Raw genomic sequence first — 16901 nt, 5'->3', positions numbered from 1 at the left:
ACTTCCTCGTCATAGCTGCTAAGAGGGAAAGAAGAGGGTGATTGAAGATGGCAGGCATGCAGCCTCATTTCCCAGCAATCTCCCCTCTTCCCCAGCACTGCAAAGTGATTTTAGGGCAGTTGAGTGCCAGTGGCATCTGGGCTGAGAGGGAGCCTGCAGCAGCTTGCACTGTGCCAGCTCAAATGTTGCCAGCACCCAATGACCCTAGCCAAGCTGCCCTCCTCTTTCCCTCCTGGTGGTGGTGGTGGTGGTGGCAGCAGCAGTATTTCCCTCTGAGTTTCTCATGGGTCCTCTGCTTTATGACAAATGGGGAGATGGTGCGTGCCACATCATGAGACTCCATGTGTGCTACTTCGTGATTAAGGTCTCAAAACAACTAGTGTTTGGGCTGCAGAAACCTTATGGAGTATTAATAAATTAATCAATAATATTAATTGTTTTAGATTTTCCGAGTTGTATGGCCATGGTCTTGGCATTGTAGTTCCTGACATTTTAGTAGCAGCTGTGACTGGCATCTTCAGAGGTGTAGCACCGAAAGACAGAGATCTCTCAGTGTCAGTGTGTGGAGAAAATGTTAATAGGTAATTTGTATCTACTCAGGAAGGTGGGTTTGGGCTGAGTCATCCTGTAAGTTTCCCAGGGTGTGGAATGCCAATGGGGGGAAACTTCACTGTATCATGAGGAGGTTCTTTTGCATACGGATTGGTGGTTGATATGCTAATCTTATCTGCAGGGCTATTGTAAGATGAAGAGTATTTTGTTAGTCTGGTGTTTTTCAGGATTGGAAACCATGCCCTGTTCACTCTTAAACTCTCTTCTTTCCTGTTGAAATTGTGCTTATGCTTATGAATTTCAGTGGCTTCCCTGTGCAATCTGACAAAGTAGTTGGAAGTGTTGTCCAGTATTTTAGTGTCCTGGAATAGGATACTGTGTCCTGTTTGAGTTAGGATATGTTCAGCCACTACTGATTTTTCTGGATGGCCAAGTCTGCAGTGTCTTTCATGTTCTTTTATTCTTGTCTGGATGCTACGCTGTGTGGTCCAGATGTAAACTTGTCCACAGCTGCAGGGTATGCAGTATACTCCTGCAGAGGTGAGGGGGTCTCTACTGTCTTTTGCTGATTGTAGCATCTGTTGTATTTTTCTAGTGGGTCTGAATACTGTTTGTAAGTTGTGCTTTTTCATAAGTTTTCCCATCTGATCAGTGATTCCTTTGATATATGGCAAAAACATATATATTGTTTGATTTATCCTGGGTTTAATCGCTCTTCTGATTTCAGAAGGGTGGTGATTGATAGTTGAAGCCCTCTCAGCCCGGTTATAGCAAACTTCTACATGGAACATTTGAAAAAACAGCTTTAGAATCAGCATCCCAGAAACCTACAATCTGTCCGGTTCGTGGATGATACCTTTATCATTTGGAGCCATGGTGAGGAAGAATTTATGTTTTTAAACCATCTCAACAATATCCACCTGAACATACAATTCGCCATGGAAAAAGAAATCGAGGGTAAACTACCATTTCTAGATACCTTGGTCATCTGCAAAGCAAACTTTCAATTAGGTCACAAGGTCTAAAGGAAACCAACTCACACGGATCGGTACTTACACAAAAACTCCAATCACCACCCTCAACAGAAAAGAGGCATAATAAAAACATTAGTAGACTGTGCATGACAGATATGTGAACCACACTTTCTCAACAAGGAAATTAATCTTCTAAACCACGCACTTCAAGCAAATGGCTACTCCAGAAATGAAATCAGAAGAACGATTAAACCCAGGATAAATCAAACAACTAAGGAAAAACAGTATCTTATTCCAGGACATTAAAATACTGGACAAAACATCCAATCCAACTACTTTGTCTGATTGCACAGGGAAGCCATTGAAATTCATAAGCATAAGCACAATTTTAACAGGAAAGGAGAGAGTTTAATAATGAATAGGGCATGGTTTCCAGTCCTGAAAAACACCAGACTAACAAAATACTCTACATCTTACAATAGCCCTGCAGATAAGATTAGCATATCAACCACCAATCCATATGCAAAAGGACCTCCTCAGGACACAGTGAAGCTTCCCCCCATTAGCATTCCACACCCTGGGAAACTCTTACAGGATGACTCAGCCCAAACTCACCTTCCTGAGTAGATATAAATTACCTGCTAACATCTTCTCCACACATTGACACTGAGAGATCTCTGTCTTTCGGTGCTACACCTCTGAAGATGCCAGTCACAGCTGCTGGCGAAACATCAGGAACTACAATGCCAAGACCATGGCCATGCAGACCGGAAAATCTACAACAACAAACGTTCTCTGGCCGTGAAAGCCTTCGAGAATATATCAATAATATTAAGCTGCTTAATTTATATTATGCAATTGGGTTTTCTTATCCTGGATCTTGGTTGCTCTGAATTTTGACATGATCTTGCTCTTTAATTATAAACGGTTGCTGAGCCCCGCTTTGTGGTTTGCAGTGTCTCCATTGGACCTGATGCGTTTGGGGAACCTGGCCCACTTGCCCTCTCATCCAGTCATTTTATGATTTGTGCAGTGTAATAGTTTCTAAAATAAAACTGCTTTGTAATTCTATGGGGAAATTGAGCATCTGGAAGACAACTAAATATACCTTATAAGTGATTCTCTATTTGATTTGGAGCTTCAGGGCAGGATCAGTGGAACAGAGAAACAATGAGAAACAACTCGGGATGTGGAAATTTCCACTTCAAGGGGGGGGGGGGCTCACAGAGCTGATGTGTTAAAATTTTTAGCCACCCCTAACATGAAGATGCTGATTTGGGTAACTGTGTAGTAAATGCATACATAAGATGGCTGATTTCACATTGATAAATCTGTAGAGATGGGAAGGTGGAGGGTGAAGTGAAAGCAATGGTTTTCTCTGTGTTGCAGTCCTAAGTTGCTAAGTGCATGTAGAAAGAATTGCCTGCCTGTTACTTTTTAAAAACTGCGTACGCCACCGACAGCACTTTTAAAATCCTCTGTGAAGTCCTAAGCAGAGTTATACCCTTCCAAGTCCATTGCACTCAAGGGGCTTTAGAAGAGAGTAACTCTGCTTAGGATTGCACCATAAAGATCTCCTTCTATTTGGCTTATCTTAAAAAACCCTGCTGCACTCGGAGGAGTGTACAGTTTCATCATCATATTACATACAAAAATGAAACCATAATTCTGAACAAGAGTGGTCATTGGTTGTTCCCCTTCTTAGTGCCACAGCCAATACTGAAAAGCGCGTTCTGCTTTTTCGTATTAAATCGTTCATGGCTTACAACTGAGGCCCCTGTAGAATGTTTTTGGCTTCCACACACTCAAAGATAAATCAGCAAAGTTTTATGGATGGCCAGTTACGTGACTGTCTTTCTTGGGTATTCGCTTTTGCTTTCTTAGATGCCATCACCGCCATGTTAGACTGCACGGACAGACCTGTTCTGCAAGCCATTTTCCTTAACAGTAACTGCTTTGAACATCTCATCCGGCTGCTGCAAAATTGCAAGGTAAACAGAGCATTGCTTGAGTGTTGTCCTTCAAGAGAAAATGTTCCGGCTTTCCTAAGAGCTCAGTTGTTCTAATGTCTTAGCCATACATTTAGGTAAAATCTTTTTTAGAACCAGGGCTTTTTTTCAGGGGGAACGCGGGGGAACGGAGTTCCGGCACCTCTTGAAAATGGTCACATGGCTGGTGGTCCTGCCCCCTGATCTCCAGACAGAGGGGAGTTGAGAGTGCCCTCTGCGCCGCTGAGCGGTGTGGAGGGCAATCTCAACTCCCCTCTGTCTGGAGATCAGGGGGCAGGACCACCAGCCGTGTGATCATTTTCTCCGAGGGCAACCCACTGAGTTCCACCACCTCTTTTCCCAGAAAAAAAGCCCTGTTTAGAACCATGGAGAAAATGGTTTGATATGAGGACAATTATATCCCCAAGGAATATCTTGTACTTCTTGAATGCTGTTAATGGTGTAAGATGTACTTAAATGTACTGTATGGCTGGCTTGGCAGGCTGTGAATTACAGTGGTCTCATTTTCTTCTCCTAGAGGGCACATAGTTCTGTCTGTCTGTCTGTGGTTCTGTATTAATTCCAGAAGCTACAAATTGCATGGCAAACCCATGTACTTGCCGTTGCTGACTTCTTCTAACAGTTTCTTCCCACCAGTCATGCAGTGAACACTCATTTAGGTCTGTACAGAAATAACATAGTGTTAAGGGCACGTGGTCTTCCTTCCCCTCTGTAATAATTTCCCCCTTCTTTCCAGTAACCATGGTTTGGACCTGCTGGTGCGTTGGTACAAACCATGGTTTTCCCCTAAGCCAGAATCTGAAGTCATGGTTTGAAGTCTCTTTGTAAACTTTTGTAAACTGGTTAGAATTACCCATAGTTAGTGTTTTAAATTTAAAGCCATGATTCATAATTCTGTAAAGGGGAGGCATTGACCTCAAATGAGGTGGAAAGAGAACAAGTGAGTATAGGATGGCTTTTCAGATTGAAAGCCTCTTTTTTGAAACAGCCGGCGTTAGGTCTGCCTTGGACATCTGCTTTTGCGATCATGCCCTGTCAATAGCTCGGTTGCACTGAGTATTTATGGATAAACTTACTTAGTCATGTTGTTTTGGTATTATTTTAAAGCATTTCATTGAGCTTCTTATGCAATACCCTTGTTTGCTTGCAGCATCAGAGTTCAGTGGGGTTCAGTCATGCTTTGGGGCAGTTATCTTTGGTAGGCTTAACACACAGAACAGAGAGACCGTTTGCTCTGCAGATTTGCTCCAAAGGCTGAGGTGTGCCTCTTTAGTTCTCTTTCCAAATAAAATGTACAGCTAAAGTTAAAAGTAAACCCATTTCCCTCTCTGTTGCGTATTGAGGTTCACAGATGATGCAGTAAAATGATTGATGCCCAGAGTGCAAGGAGCAAATATGCAAAATTAAACCTTATATTCTGTTGGCATTATTGTTAAGTGGTTAAGTTAGCCAATATATGTGCAGTGATGAGAGACCAATGAAAAGGTCAATTATTTTGATAACAATGGTGAAGTAGCACAGAACTCCAACAGTTTGGATTTTTTCCATTGCCTTGTAATTGGTCAGAGACTTGTTGCTTGTTTGGTGGGGTTCATTGAATGGCTCAAGGGCTTTTTGCATCCATGGAAGCGTTGCCCGAGACTGGAGTAGTCAGGATAGATTCTGCTGTGAAAAATCTTACAGGTGAATGTGGCGTTTAAACATTTATTGCCATGTGCTGGGATTATCCTTCAAAACACTTTTGGGTAAATAGGGTTGCCCCTAATGGGGTTGTGAAAGTATGTGCCTAAAGAGGGGGGGCTGAAGAGTCCCTGATGGGTGCATAAAATGTGGTGGTGGTTGATTTTTTTGAACCTGTGCATTGGATGATGATCAGAGCTTTCCGGGTGACTTTGGGAAATAAATAAGGTTCACTGGTGAGAAGAAAGGGCTTGAAAAGCCTCGGGCACATGTAGGGGTTCATTGGGGGCCCACTGCAATCCTGTGTGCATTTGAATATCTTGATTTGTATTCAGAATCCATTGCTGTTAAAATAAAGGACTACATTTGGAGGAGACCCTCAATTTTTAGCCTTACACCTGCCTGCATCCCAACGAATTTGCATGGTTGCATGATAGGGATCTGCTACACAGGCATTTCAATAAATTAAGAAGCTTCAGTTTTTGTATTTCCTTTGATGCATTTGAATATTTAATAAAGGCCTTTTTGTTCTATTAACATCTTCATAGTGAAATTGTTCTGCGTATTGCCAGAGTTATTGTGAATCTGCTCAGATGTGAAACCGCGAATGAAACTTAACACTCTTGTGTTTATGAGTTGTTGCAGGGCTTTTTTTCAACGGGAACGTGGTGGAACGGAGTTCCGGAACCTCTTGAAAATGGTCACATGGCTGGTGGCCCCGCCCCCTGATGGGAGTTGAGATTGCCCTCCGCGCCATGCAGCGCGGAGGGTGATCTCAACTCCCCTCTGTCTGGAGATCAGGGGGTGGGGCCACCAGCCATGTGACCATTTTCTCCAAGGGCAACCCACCGAGTTCCACCTCCTTTTTTCCTAGGAAAAAAGCCTTGAGTAGTTGTGTTTGCGTGTTCTGGACAACGCTGGTTTTCTTGTCATGTTTTGTGCTGTACATTGAATGCCAATGTAGTTTCAGGGCACGTTTTGCTCATAAACCTGTTAGGGGCATTTTCTCAAGCAAACAGAGAAGATACATTTTGCTTGGAGAAACAGGGCCTACCTTCCCCTTTGATGCTGTTACTATATTGCTCTTTGTCATGAAGTATCCCTCAGCAGGCTTGGGTAGCAGTGCATTGTTCACGGCGCTCCTCCGATTGACTGGGGGAAGCTCTGTGGTTGACACCGCGACTGAGAGGCTGGGAGAGGGCCATTCAGATAGTGCTTCGCATCTCTCTACCCGTCACTCCGGTGACTTTAACCTTGGTTATATCTTTAGCACTGATTAATGCTAATCAAGGTTCCCATCTTTGGAACCCAGGATTTGAAACCAACACTTGATGTCGACTTGCAGATTCTGGCTACAGGGGCAAGGGTCACAAGTCCAGTACGTATGTGTAGGAATGGAGATCCAAGTATTTTATTCCTGTCATGAGGGTAAGGGGAAATGTTGCTAAGGAGCAAGATCGGATGTGGTGGTACAGTGTGAAATGGAATTAGAGCAGGGGAAGACATGCGGAAAATGAGCCTGTGTAGTGAGAGAAGAATCCCATGTTCCTATTGCTGAAATTGAGTTCATTCACAAATTCAAAACAATGGGAACACCCCCCCCCCTTCCTGGCTGAATAGGGGCGTGGGATCCTTTTCTCACGACTTACACTTACGTTCTACATTTCATCCCCTGCTCCAAGGATGCATGCAGAAACTACAGAAAAGTTTTTGTTCCGGTTGGCTTATTGATACCATGCAGCTTCCCTTTTTAATTTGCAAAGAAGATGATGAGTATCTCCAGATCGTGGCATTCTCTTTTTGTGTCTCAGTAAACCCTGTGCCAGTTTCTGGCCTCTACAGTTTGCATCTGTTAAGAGTACAGCTAGACAGCAAAGATAATGTAATTAGCAATGGAAGGTTTTAAGCAAAAACACTTTTGTTTGTTAACAGTCATGTTTACTCCCTGGTGGTCTGTTGCAGTAAGTCTTCCCGTCCTCTGGGTAGCGGCTGGAGGCCAAGTACTTAACACAGCTATTTCCATTCTTATCTTTCATTTTAACAGCTCTGTTTAAATGCTAACAATAAGGTGGTACACAAGAATGAGAAAGACCTTGCCAACCAGTTACTGACAGGAATGAATCGGGAACAGGTATCTCCTACAAGCCTGCGTATTTTGCCTTAGGTGCAGCTGAGGCACAGCGGCGATGGGCGGGGTGGGCAGTTTCCTGGACTTCACCTCCTCTGTTTTCCAGCACTATTTAGGCAAATTCTGGTGTGTATCCCAACCAATACTGACTTCTAAATTATTCTTGTCTTTAATCAAGTGAAAGTCACTATTATTTTCAAAGATGCTTCAAGGCTTAAATTAACCAGTGCACCTCAGTTTATGTTGTTTTCAGACAGATGAGGTTGAACTACAGGAATAAAATTCCACTTTTAATACTATCAGCCTGGTGATGATTTATTATAGTCCCCCCCCCTTCTCTCTGCGCCTTCTGACTTGTCTAAGCACTGTGGTGTGTTGGGCTTTAGGGCTTCGTGGAATCTGTGTGATTGAATTTGATGTCTTGATTCTGTTGCCAAAAATACAAAATCAAAATATTTATATTACAATGGACAGACTGAATATGGGAGGTTGGAAGCAACTGGCGAAATTAGTTTTAATGTTTCCTTTGGCATCATGCAAAAATGCTGGCTCTTGTTGCTTATTTAGAAATGAGGTAAAAAAATTTTAAAGGTCGATTCTCCTTCAGAATGGCTGAACTGAAGAAACTGATGCACCTCCTGAACCCCCAATTGTTCCTAAATTAACCTATTAATAACCAAATTGATGATCTTTAACTCACCTAACATTGTTCATTTTTTACTCCATTTTTGTTTTATTTTGCTCTGCATGAGATGCTCTTTATTTACAATATGTTACTGAGCAGGTTCCCAAATAAGTCTACTAATTCAATGCCAAAATATTCCCAGACTTTTAAGTAGCATAAATTTCCACCAGTAGCATAAAGGAACCAAAAAAGGCAGGAAAGATTTGCAATTCTTTTGGAATGAGACTTGTGGAGTTGGCAGTTTGTCAAAGACAGTGATGACAGGTGCTGACCCAGTTTGCAATCCCCAGTTGCTTTTTTATTTTGTGAAAGGCACTGAGGACTGTCCCACAGCTTACCCACAAGTCTTGTCAAAGGCTGTGTGCGAGGAAACTGGATAGTTATCTGCGGAGTTGCTTTTATGTTTTCTTTTAGCTCCCTCCCTCTTGAGATTGTCCATTAAATAGCATGAGGTCCAGACCATCTTAATGGGTACTTGTGAGTGCTTTTCTCAGTCTCTTTCAGAAATACGTGGCTACTCTTCTCTTGTGTCTTCTGTTTTGTAGGTTGTGGTGTCGTAACATACATCCCTGTGGGGGAGCCAATTGGGGTGGCATGCTGTTGTTTTCATCCTGGCAAGAAAGCACAGGGGTGCGGTGTGTGACCCTGAGTGCATTGCTGTGTGCGGTTTGTGTGTGTGTTTGAATGCATTACATCTTTCCGTCTTGTGGTGTTTTCAGGTCTTTCAGGGGCAGCTTGACCACTTGGCAGTGTCTGCCATCCAGGCCCTGACTGCAGTGATGCTCAAGTCTCCGGCTGCTAAGGTAAGCAAGGCTTCCTTAAAGACTGATGTAAGCAACTGCTTTGGACCATCTTGCTTAGTATCCCATATATTCTGACGGGCAGTTGCTTTCCAAAGTCTCGTGTCGAGGTCTTTTCCAGGTTAGCCTCCCAGCATCCTGTTTAACTGGCGAGGGGGTGGGGTGGGGGTTGAACCTGGGACCGTGGCTCAGTGGTAGGAATCAGCTTGGCCTGCAGGCAGCCCCGGGTTCAGTCCTTGTCATTGGGCAGTTGGTGATGTGAAAGACCCCCACTTTTGACCCTGGAGAGCCGCTGCCCGTCTGAGTAGACCGTACTTGACCTTGATGGACTGATGGCAGCTTCATGTATTCATGTGTTCTGTGTTCAAAGCAGGTGCTCTGCCCCTGAGTCAAAGCCATTGGCTGTCACATACAAGGCTCTCCGTGGCCTTGGCCTGGCATACCTACAGGACCGCTTCCCTCCCCGTGTCCCTCCAGGGTGAACAGGGTGTCCTTCCAGTGCCGCCCTGCACATAGGCGAAATCAGCAGCTGCGCATACACGTGCATTCCCTGTGGCGGCCCCTGCCCTGTGGAACGGCCCGCCTGAGGAGGTCAGGAGAGCCCCCACTCTCTTGGCTTTCCTCAGTTGATGCAAAACTGAATTATTCAAAAGGCTTTTTACTCAGACAGGAGGGCTGTACTGTGGGGGCGGGGGTCTGAAAGAGATGCTTCACTAACAAGTTAGGGACCATAGACTTCACCACTATGTTGCCTTATGCTTTAAACATATGCCCCTCCTATGTACTACATGTTGCTTTATGTATGATGTGTCCGGGGTCCGCAGCCCAGCCCCCAGACTTACCTGGAGAAGAGGACGGGAGACCCCTGGGAGACAGTGGTCCAGCTGCCTCATCAGACAGCCAGACCCAAAACCAGCCGGTCACAGGGGGAAGAGACACCCAAGCCTCAGAGGGTTAGAAGGGGCAGGTGGAGGCCAGCTAGTCCCACCTTCCAGTGGGACTCCAGGGGGCCAGGTAGGGAGACTGGGGACAACCCAGAGGGGGCTAGAGCAGACGGAGAGGGCCAAGATAGTGGGGACAGGCAGCCAGCAGCTGGTCAAACTGAAGCCTTACCAGCCAGGGAGGAGAAGCAGCCTCAGCAGCTCAGAGCCACGCCCCAGCCCGCAGCCCCGCTAGCCCAGGGGATGCTAGGAGCTAAACAGCTCCAGGTGGAGCTGCCGGAGGCATTCTGTGGGAGAAGATGGACAGCCAGCCAAGGAGGCTCAGCTGTGCCTGCCTTCAGCCGTCAGCTCAGTCAGAGAGGCTGGACAGCCAGCCAACGAGGTGCAGGTGGACCGGCCCTGTGCTTCCAGCCAAATGAACACAGGTGCAGCTGCCTAGGCCAGCTAGGGCCATGGTTAGAAGGCAGCAGGAGGACGTGGTTGGCAGGTGGAGCATGGCAAGGCTGAAGGAATAAAAGGGAAGCCCACCCACAGGGTGGGATGGGTTGAGTAGGAGTGATGGAGCAGAGTTGGAATGGAGCAGAGTGAGAGCATGAGAGGAGGTGAGGAGGAGATGGGGAAGATCAAGGGGGAGGACTGGATCAGGTTGAGCAGGCCAGCGAGTGGACTGAGAGGGAGTCTACAGAGCAGGGTCCTGCAATATCCCTGGCACCCCTTTGACGTCAGGGCCAGGCATGCCGGCGCCCTGCCCAGCAGCGGCTGCAGCAAGCCCTGACATGATCCTACCAGGTAGTTATGTTTTGTCCGATGTAAGTCCTAGAATTGCTTCTACTCTGTTTCAGCATTTCTAATGCTACTGTTATGTCTTTATAAACTTGCATTTATTTACCCTATGGCATTTTTTATTGAAATGTCCTTGATATTGACTGTACTAATCTCGCACTGTGTAGTCCGCCTTGAGTCTCAATGAGAAAGGCAGGCTATAAATGACATGCATACATACACCCCCCGCCCCCCCCCTCCAATGCTTATTAAACTCCAGAAAGGATCTCAGAGAGTGCAGTGTTCTGTACTTAACACCACAGGCAAACTAACTAGGTAGTTTCCACTGGCGTAAAGAGTCTAGAATGCAATCTTATCCTCCTCGGTCAGTTTTTATTAGAGGACAATGAAAGCAGTGTTCGGCTGTTGCCTCAGCTATGTGCTTAGCCAAGGAATCGGTGTTTCATTCAGGTTTTATGGATCAAAGGTTGAGGGCTTCATGAAACATTGGGACCCTTTTCGTGGCTTTTGCTGAAGGGGCCATAATCTTGAAAGTATGGCACATTTTGCTGTGGCCAGGGAAGCAACACGGAAGAATCAAAGGGAGCTTTTAATAGTTTACAATAAGGTCATATGAAGAGTTTATGTAATTTTAATAATATTTGGCTTGAAATAAGCCGTATGTTTGTATGTTGTTTACAAATGTTTTAAATTTTACTCCAGGAAGTGTTTAAGGAGCGGATCGGATATGCTCATATATTTGAAGTCCTCAAAACTATGGGTCAGCCTTCACGGGAATTGCTTGAAGAACTTATGAATATGGTGAGAGATACTTTAATGGCTCTTACAGCTTTTTTCCTTTTAAGAGATTGTCCCAAGCAGTGTGGTGCGAAACATCCCCAACAATTACTGTTTATCATTTTCATCCTGTAAGGAAAAAAGTACCCTCAGTATAAATTTACCCCAGAAACTGGGTTTATTTATCGGGGTAACTTTGTACCATAACTGTTTTAAATATTGGGCTACAGAGGTAATCCAGCTAAGTTTTCACCCCAGCTGTGTTTCTGTTCTTTGCCATACCTTACATTTCATTTCTTGCTGCTAGAACAGCATACTTCTAGTTGCCTGTCTTCACACAATGTTAACAAACAATAGCCACCGTATGGGGATGTTCTAACTCTTTAAAGGCTAATAGATTTCTTCAACAGAAGCTTCTGTGCCCTCAGAGGGCAGATTTCTGTGTGTGTTGCTACAGAGATTTTTTAAAAAAGTTAAAATGGTAGAGCCGCAAACTAAAAAAGTAGTGATAAGTCTGGGACATTTCTTTGTATACAAGAAAAGAGCATTCTTGTTTCTTAGCTCGGATGCATTTGGGCTGTGCATGGAAATGTCACTAACCTGTGTTTGATGGATTCTTGACCCTACAGTTGACATTGCTCTGTGGCCCCCTGCCAACTGGGAGACAGCAGGTCACACACCTGAAGAAATAGGCTCTAGTCCTTGGAAAGCGTACGCTGTAATAAATCTGTTAATTTAAGCTGCCGGAGAACTGTTGCTTTTGGTTTAACTGAGCAGCGTTGAGGCTAAGGTGCCAGTCACTGTGTTTGCTTTCTCCAAAGGCTGTTGAAGGGGATCACACAACTGTCGGCATCTTGGGCATAAGCAACGTCCAGCCTTTGTTGCTGCTGATTCGGTGGCTTCCCGAGCTCGAGTCGCCCGAACTTCAGGTCTTCGTCTCAAACTGGCTGAAGCGAATCTGCTGCATCAACAGGCAAAGTCGGGCTACCTGCGTCAATACAAATATGGTCGTCTGCATCATTGAGACGCTCAGCGGACACTCTTTGCTCCATGAGGTGTGCGCCGAGAACCTGATAGCCCTCTTGGGGTCTTTGGGGAGCCAGTCAATGAGCTCTGAAGAACTACACCAGCTCATCAGGCTGCTGAGGACTAACGACCCGAAGCAGGCGCACCCTTACGTTGTCCCTGTAATGCGTGCAATTCTCACCATGGCGAGGAAGCAAGGACTGGACAATGCCTTGCAGTATTTTGACCTGACCCACAGCATGGCAGGCATCGCGGTGCCACCCATCCAGAGGTGGCCAGGCTCTGCATTTGCCTTTAGTGCCTGGCTATGCCTGGACCAAGACCAAGTGAGCCCGGGTGCCAACAGCAGCAAGGGCGGCAAGAGGAAACAACTCTACAGGTATACCGGGATGGAAGGTGGCATTGGCTAGGCAGCAAGAGACGGAATTCTTCCTGGGCTTTGTGCTCTTTTTGTATCCCCAAAGCCACTTTGCTAACTCTGTATTCGGTGGTGTAGGGCATGCGGGTTTAAATCGGTCTTTCGTGCTGCGTTCTTTATGACCAGTGAGTGCATTAAATCCAGTGTCCAATATATCACTGATTCAGTAAACCGTGCAGCAGTAATATCTTGGGCCAGCCAGAGAACCGTGAGAAGGGCTGGGGAAAGGGCATTTCCCATTATGAGCACCAGGAAAAGTCCTGGTAGCTTGTGGGGGGGGGGGGGGCTGAGCTCTCCTGCCCATAAAGGGTTTGGTCTGGATGAGCTTTAGCCACTGCTGAGTGACTTGCTTGGTGGCGGCCTGCTTGCCTGGGGTGACTTGTGTATGGTGCCAGGCCGCTGCATTGCCATGTGGCTCACCTAGGCTAGACAAGTGAGGTGGCCACTCCTGCATGACTCACCCCATGATGTTGCAGCTGAGATGGGCACCGTGTTTGACTTGGGTGGGTTGTGCCTCCCCCCCTCCCCCCCGCTGGGATGTGGTGGGGGCAGGGCCCTTTTGTAGGCCATTTTAAGCCTCCCAGGGCACGCCTGCCATTCACTGTTTGCCTCCTCTGATTCTCCTGCTTCTGCCTGTTACTGCCACTCTCCCCGCCCCCCCCCCACTCATCTTCACCTTGGAAACTAAGTAAATTACAACTGAATCTGGGGGGGGTAGTCTTGCAAGATACTGGCAGCTGTTGCTGTTGCCTAAGCAATCTAGAATGGGTACTGAGACATTATCTTGCGAGATCTCGGCACTCTTAAGCTATTGTGTTTTATTTTGTCTCCCCCCCGCCACTTTTTGAAAAGTTCTCAAATGTTTTTTGCACACCTGGAGGAATTACACGTTTTATATGTACCCTAGCCCTCTGTGACTCATTGTGTGGGTTTTTTGATGTGCATGGTGGAGGGCATCCCTAGGAGATTGTCATATAATATTACCCATAAGCCTGTTATTTTAGGTATTTGTATATTATGTGCAGCACACTCTTTGTTTAGAAAAGCTTTTGGGCTGCCAGACAATCATTGATCATGGTATAATCAACGTAGTTTTAAATGATACAACAAAATCAAAATCTGTCAGAACAGGTGATTTGCCCTGGCCCGTTGACAGTTTCTTCGCTATGTACATTTTTTATTGTTAGAGGTGTGTTTATGTCAGAATCTTCTTTTAATGAAGAGAAGGCTATCCACCATCCTGTTTTAAATGTGTTGTTTTTAATTAACATGAATTTTTACTTATATTTTTAATATGTTGTTATTCGCCCTGAGCCCGCTTGCAGGGAGGGCGGAATACAAATTTGAAATAAATAAATAAATAACAAGTAATTCCAAAATGGTAGACCGAGGCCCATTTGTGGATTGTGGGTGCTGAGATGAGCAGACTGTGATGTGCAGTGCCAATAAAGTGTCTTGAGGAGCCACTTCAGGGCAAAATTGGCAGAGTGTAGGTCTGAGCTGGTATAAATCCCCACCACATAAAGAAGTTGATGAGTTTGATTTGATGTTTCAGAATGGGTATGCAGCCTGTTAGCAGACAAGCAGAGTATTAATGGACAGCTAGAAGAAAACTGTTTCTTTGCTGGTACAAAGTGGTCCATAAAAATTACTATCTGAATATTTCTTAAGGCTGAATCTGCAACGGCTCTGAAAAATGTTTCAGTTGTAGGCCACCTAATGATACAATTTCCCTTTGTTATTTGTGATCTAATCGCTAAAAATCACTTGAGCTCAGCATAGGCTGCCTTCAAAGTAAGTCTTGTTAAATTCCATCTTAATGTGCACTTTTTTAAAAAAATCTCAAATTACTAGTATAAATGATTGCTTGTTTTTTGTTGTTTAACGGCTGGAAGAGATTACTAGTGACTTGTTTTCCTGTTGGATTGTAAAGAGCCCCCCAGTTGCTTCTAATATAACTCTAGGAATTAGCATATAAGCTAGTGAAGAGTGCCATCTACTGCAAAATTCATGCCCTCTTTGTACAACTTCCTAAATCCTGGTCTAAATCTCCAGAGCTTTTGAAGACTGAGAGTCAAGCTACAAGTGACTTTTTTCACGCGTAGAACACTTGATCGTTTTTGCAAGTTTTCCTGGGAACTGAAGTCCCAGCGTCCTTCCCCTCTCTGTTAGAATCGCTGCCTGAAGAGCCAGAGAAAGCCGGCGGCGGCAGCAGCTTTTGCAAATCATTCCTCCAGTCACAAGCCTCCTCTCAACGATCTTTGGGGGTGGGCAGCTGCAGCTTTCTCCCTGGGCGTCTTGCTCCCGGGGAGCTGCTCTGGATTTGCAAAAGCTGCTGCTGCCGCCAGCTTTCTCTGGCTCTTCAGGCAGCGATTCTAACAGAGAGGGGAAGGACACTGGGACTTCAGTTCCCAGGAAAGCTTGCGAAAACGATCAAGTGTTCTATGCATGAAAAAAGTCACGTGTAGCTTGGCTCTGAGGAAATTGCAGCACAAATTGAAAAACAGCATTCTGCCCAGTACAGGGAAGGGCTGCACATAATCAGTGGAGAGCTGTCAAAAACAGGAGGGTGACCCTGTTACAGTCTTGTAAAGGCTGCTCTGCCTTCCTGCATGAATATGCCAAGTTACAAAATGATTCTTGGGGCTGCCATTTTGACGGGGAAGGAACCCTTCAATACAACTTGACAGCTGCCTGTAAACCAAATGTGTATGCAGATACGACAGACTTGTGAGACTTGACTTTACTGGGTGTGTATTTCTAGACAAATGATCTATATTCTTTAAAAAACATTTCCCCTTTTTGTAGCTTTTTTACAGCTAGTGGGATGGGCTTTGAAGCTTTCCTTACCTGCTCTGGAACGCTGGTGGTTGCAGTGTGTACAAAGAAGGAATATGCCACCGTGATGCTATCAGATCACTGCTTCTGTGATTCTCTCTGGGTAAGAGGGGCTGTTCCGGTATATGTAGAGCTCTTAAACATGTGAACTGGGTTCCTATAGAGAGATCCTGGGAATTGCCTGAGAGAGCATACACACAACCTTCTCTTTTCCTCCTCTAACTCCCACCAATTTACTCAGCCAAGGTCATGGTTCAGTATGTCCAACCCTGGTTAAAGGGAAGACAGTGCTACTGTTCAGAACCTGAGTCTGCCCTGGGGGTGTTTAGAAAAGTCTTCCATATTCATTTCACCACAGGTTGAATAATGATTAAACATGATGAACTTGGGTAGAGGAATGCTGAAGGGTAATTTGCGACTGATAGTTAACGGTGTGGGGGACAGCATGCGCAGTTGAATGGTCCATGTAAACATCTTTTGGCACAGGTAGATTGTATGTCCTCTGGCTTATGAGTAGATCTGGGGCCTGTTCTTGCTTAACTGGCGGAGACCTATAGCTCACTGCGATGGTCCTATTGTTTGCTTGATGGCATTTGGAGATGAATGGCTCAGTTTCTGGTGTGCTTTGGCAGTGAGAAGCCCCATTGCTTAGCCACTTGTAACTGTTTTATAGACAACACTGAGGACTTAACTGAATAGTATGATCCCATTTCTCAACAGCACAATATCAGCATTGTTCATGTGCCTGGGAAAAGGCCCTTTGGGCAAAGCCTTGTCTATATTTATGTGAACGGACAGCGGAAGATCTCCGTGCCACTCAGATTTCCTGCCATGAACGAAGTAAGTCTCTGCTACTATACATAACATCTCCCTCAGTTGTTTGAATATAGTAAAGATCATGAAGTGCAATTGTCAAGTACAAACAAAAAATAAATTCTGCCAAGGATGACGCGGTCACATCCTCATCAACCAAGAGGTGGCTGTTGTAATGCACGCGGTGAGTTTGACAGTCGCCTTGGGTCCTCGAAGAGCATCTGAGAACGTTAACCGCTTCAGAGTGCAGAGAGTGGCTAGGAGGTGAAACGGACCCGTTGGCAAGTGTGTTCAGAGGGTTATTTATTTTATTTATTTCTATTTGTTGGATATATATCCTGCCCTCCCTGCAAGCGGGCTCAGGGTGGGTCACAACATCACAAAACTGCTATTTCAAGAAGATATATATACAGTAAGTACAATAAATTACAGTGTATTATGCTAAATCCCAGTGTGTTTCAGATTCGTCTCAAAGTG

At 45.2% G+C, this 16901-nt stretch overlaps 1 protein-coding gene across 1 annotated transcript in view; it reads left to right on the top strand.

Moving 5' to 3' along the window:
• Positions 1–16901, top strand: part of NBEAL1 (neurobeachin like 1) — a 178378-nt gene that overhangs the window by 67266 nt on the left and 94211 nt on the right. Inside the window, exons 10-16 of the mRNA XM_054971050.1 lie at positions 3411–3517; positions 7260–7346; positions 8748–8831; positions 11255–11353; positions 12151–12734; positions 15582–15714; positions 16332–16451. Coding sequence (XP_054827025.1) covers positions 3411–3517; positions 7260–7346; positions 8748–8831; positions 11255–11353; positions 12151–12734; positions 15582–15714; positions 16332–16451 — 1214 coding nt within the window. The remainder of the gene's footprint in view (positions 1–3410; positions 3518–7259; positions 7347–8747; positions 8832–11254; positions 11354–12150; positions 12735–15581; positions 15715–16331; positions 16452–16901) is intronic.

This window comes from Eublepharis macularius, chromosome 2 (genome assembly GCF_028583425.1).
Source record: "Eublepharis macularius isolate TG4126 chromosome 2, MPM_Emac_v1.0, whole genome shotgun sequence".
NCBI classification, from domain to species: Eukaryota; Metazoa; Chordata; class Lepidosauria; order Squamata; family Eublepharidae; genus Eublepharis; species Eublepharis macularius.
This window is presented reverse-complemented; position numbering and strand designations above follow the sequence as displayed.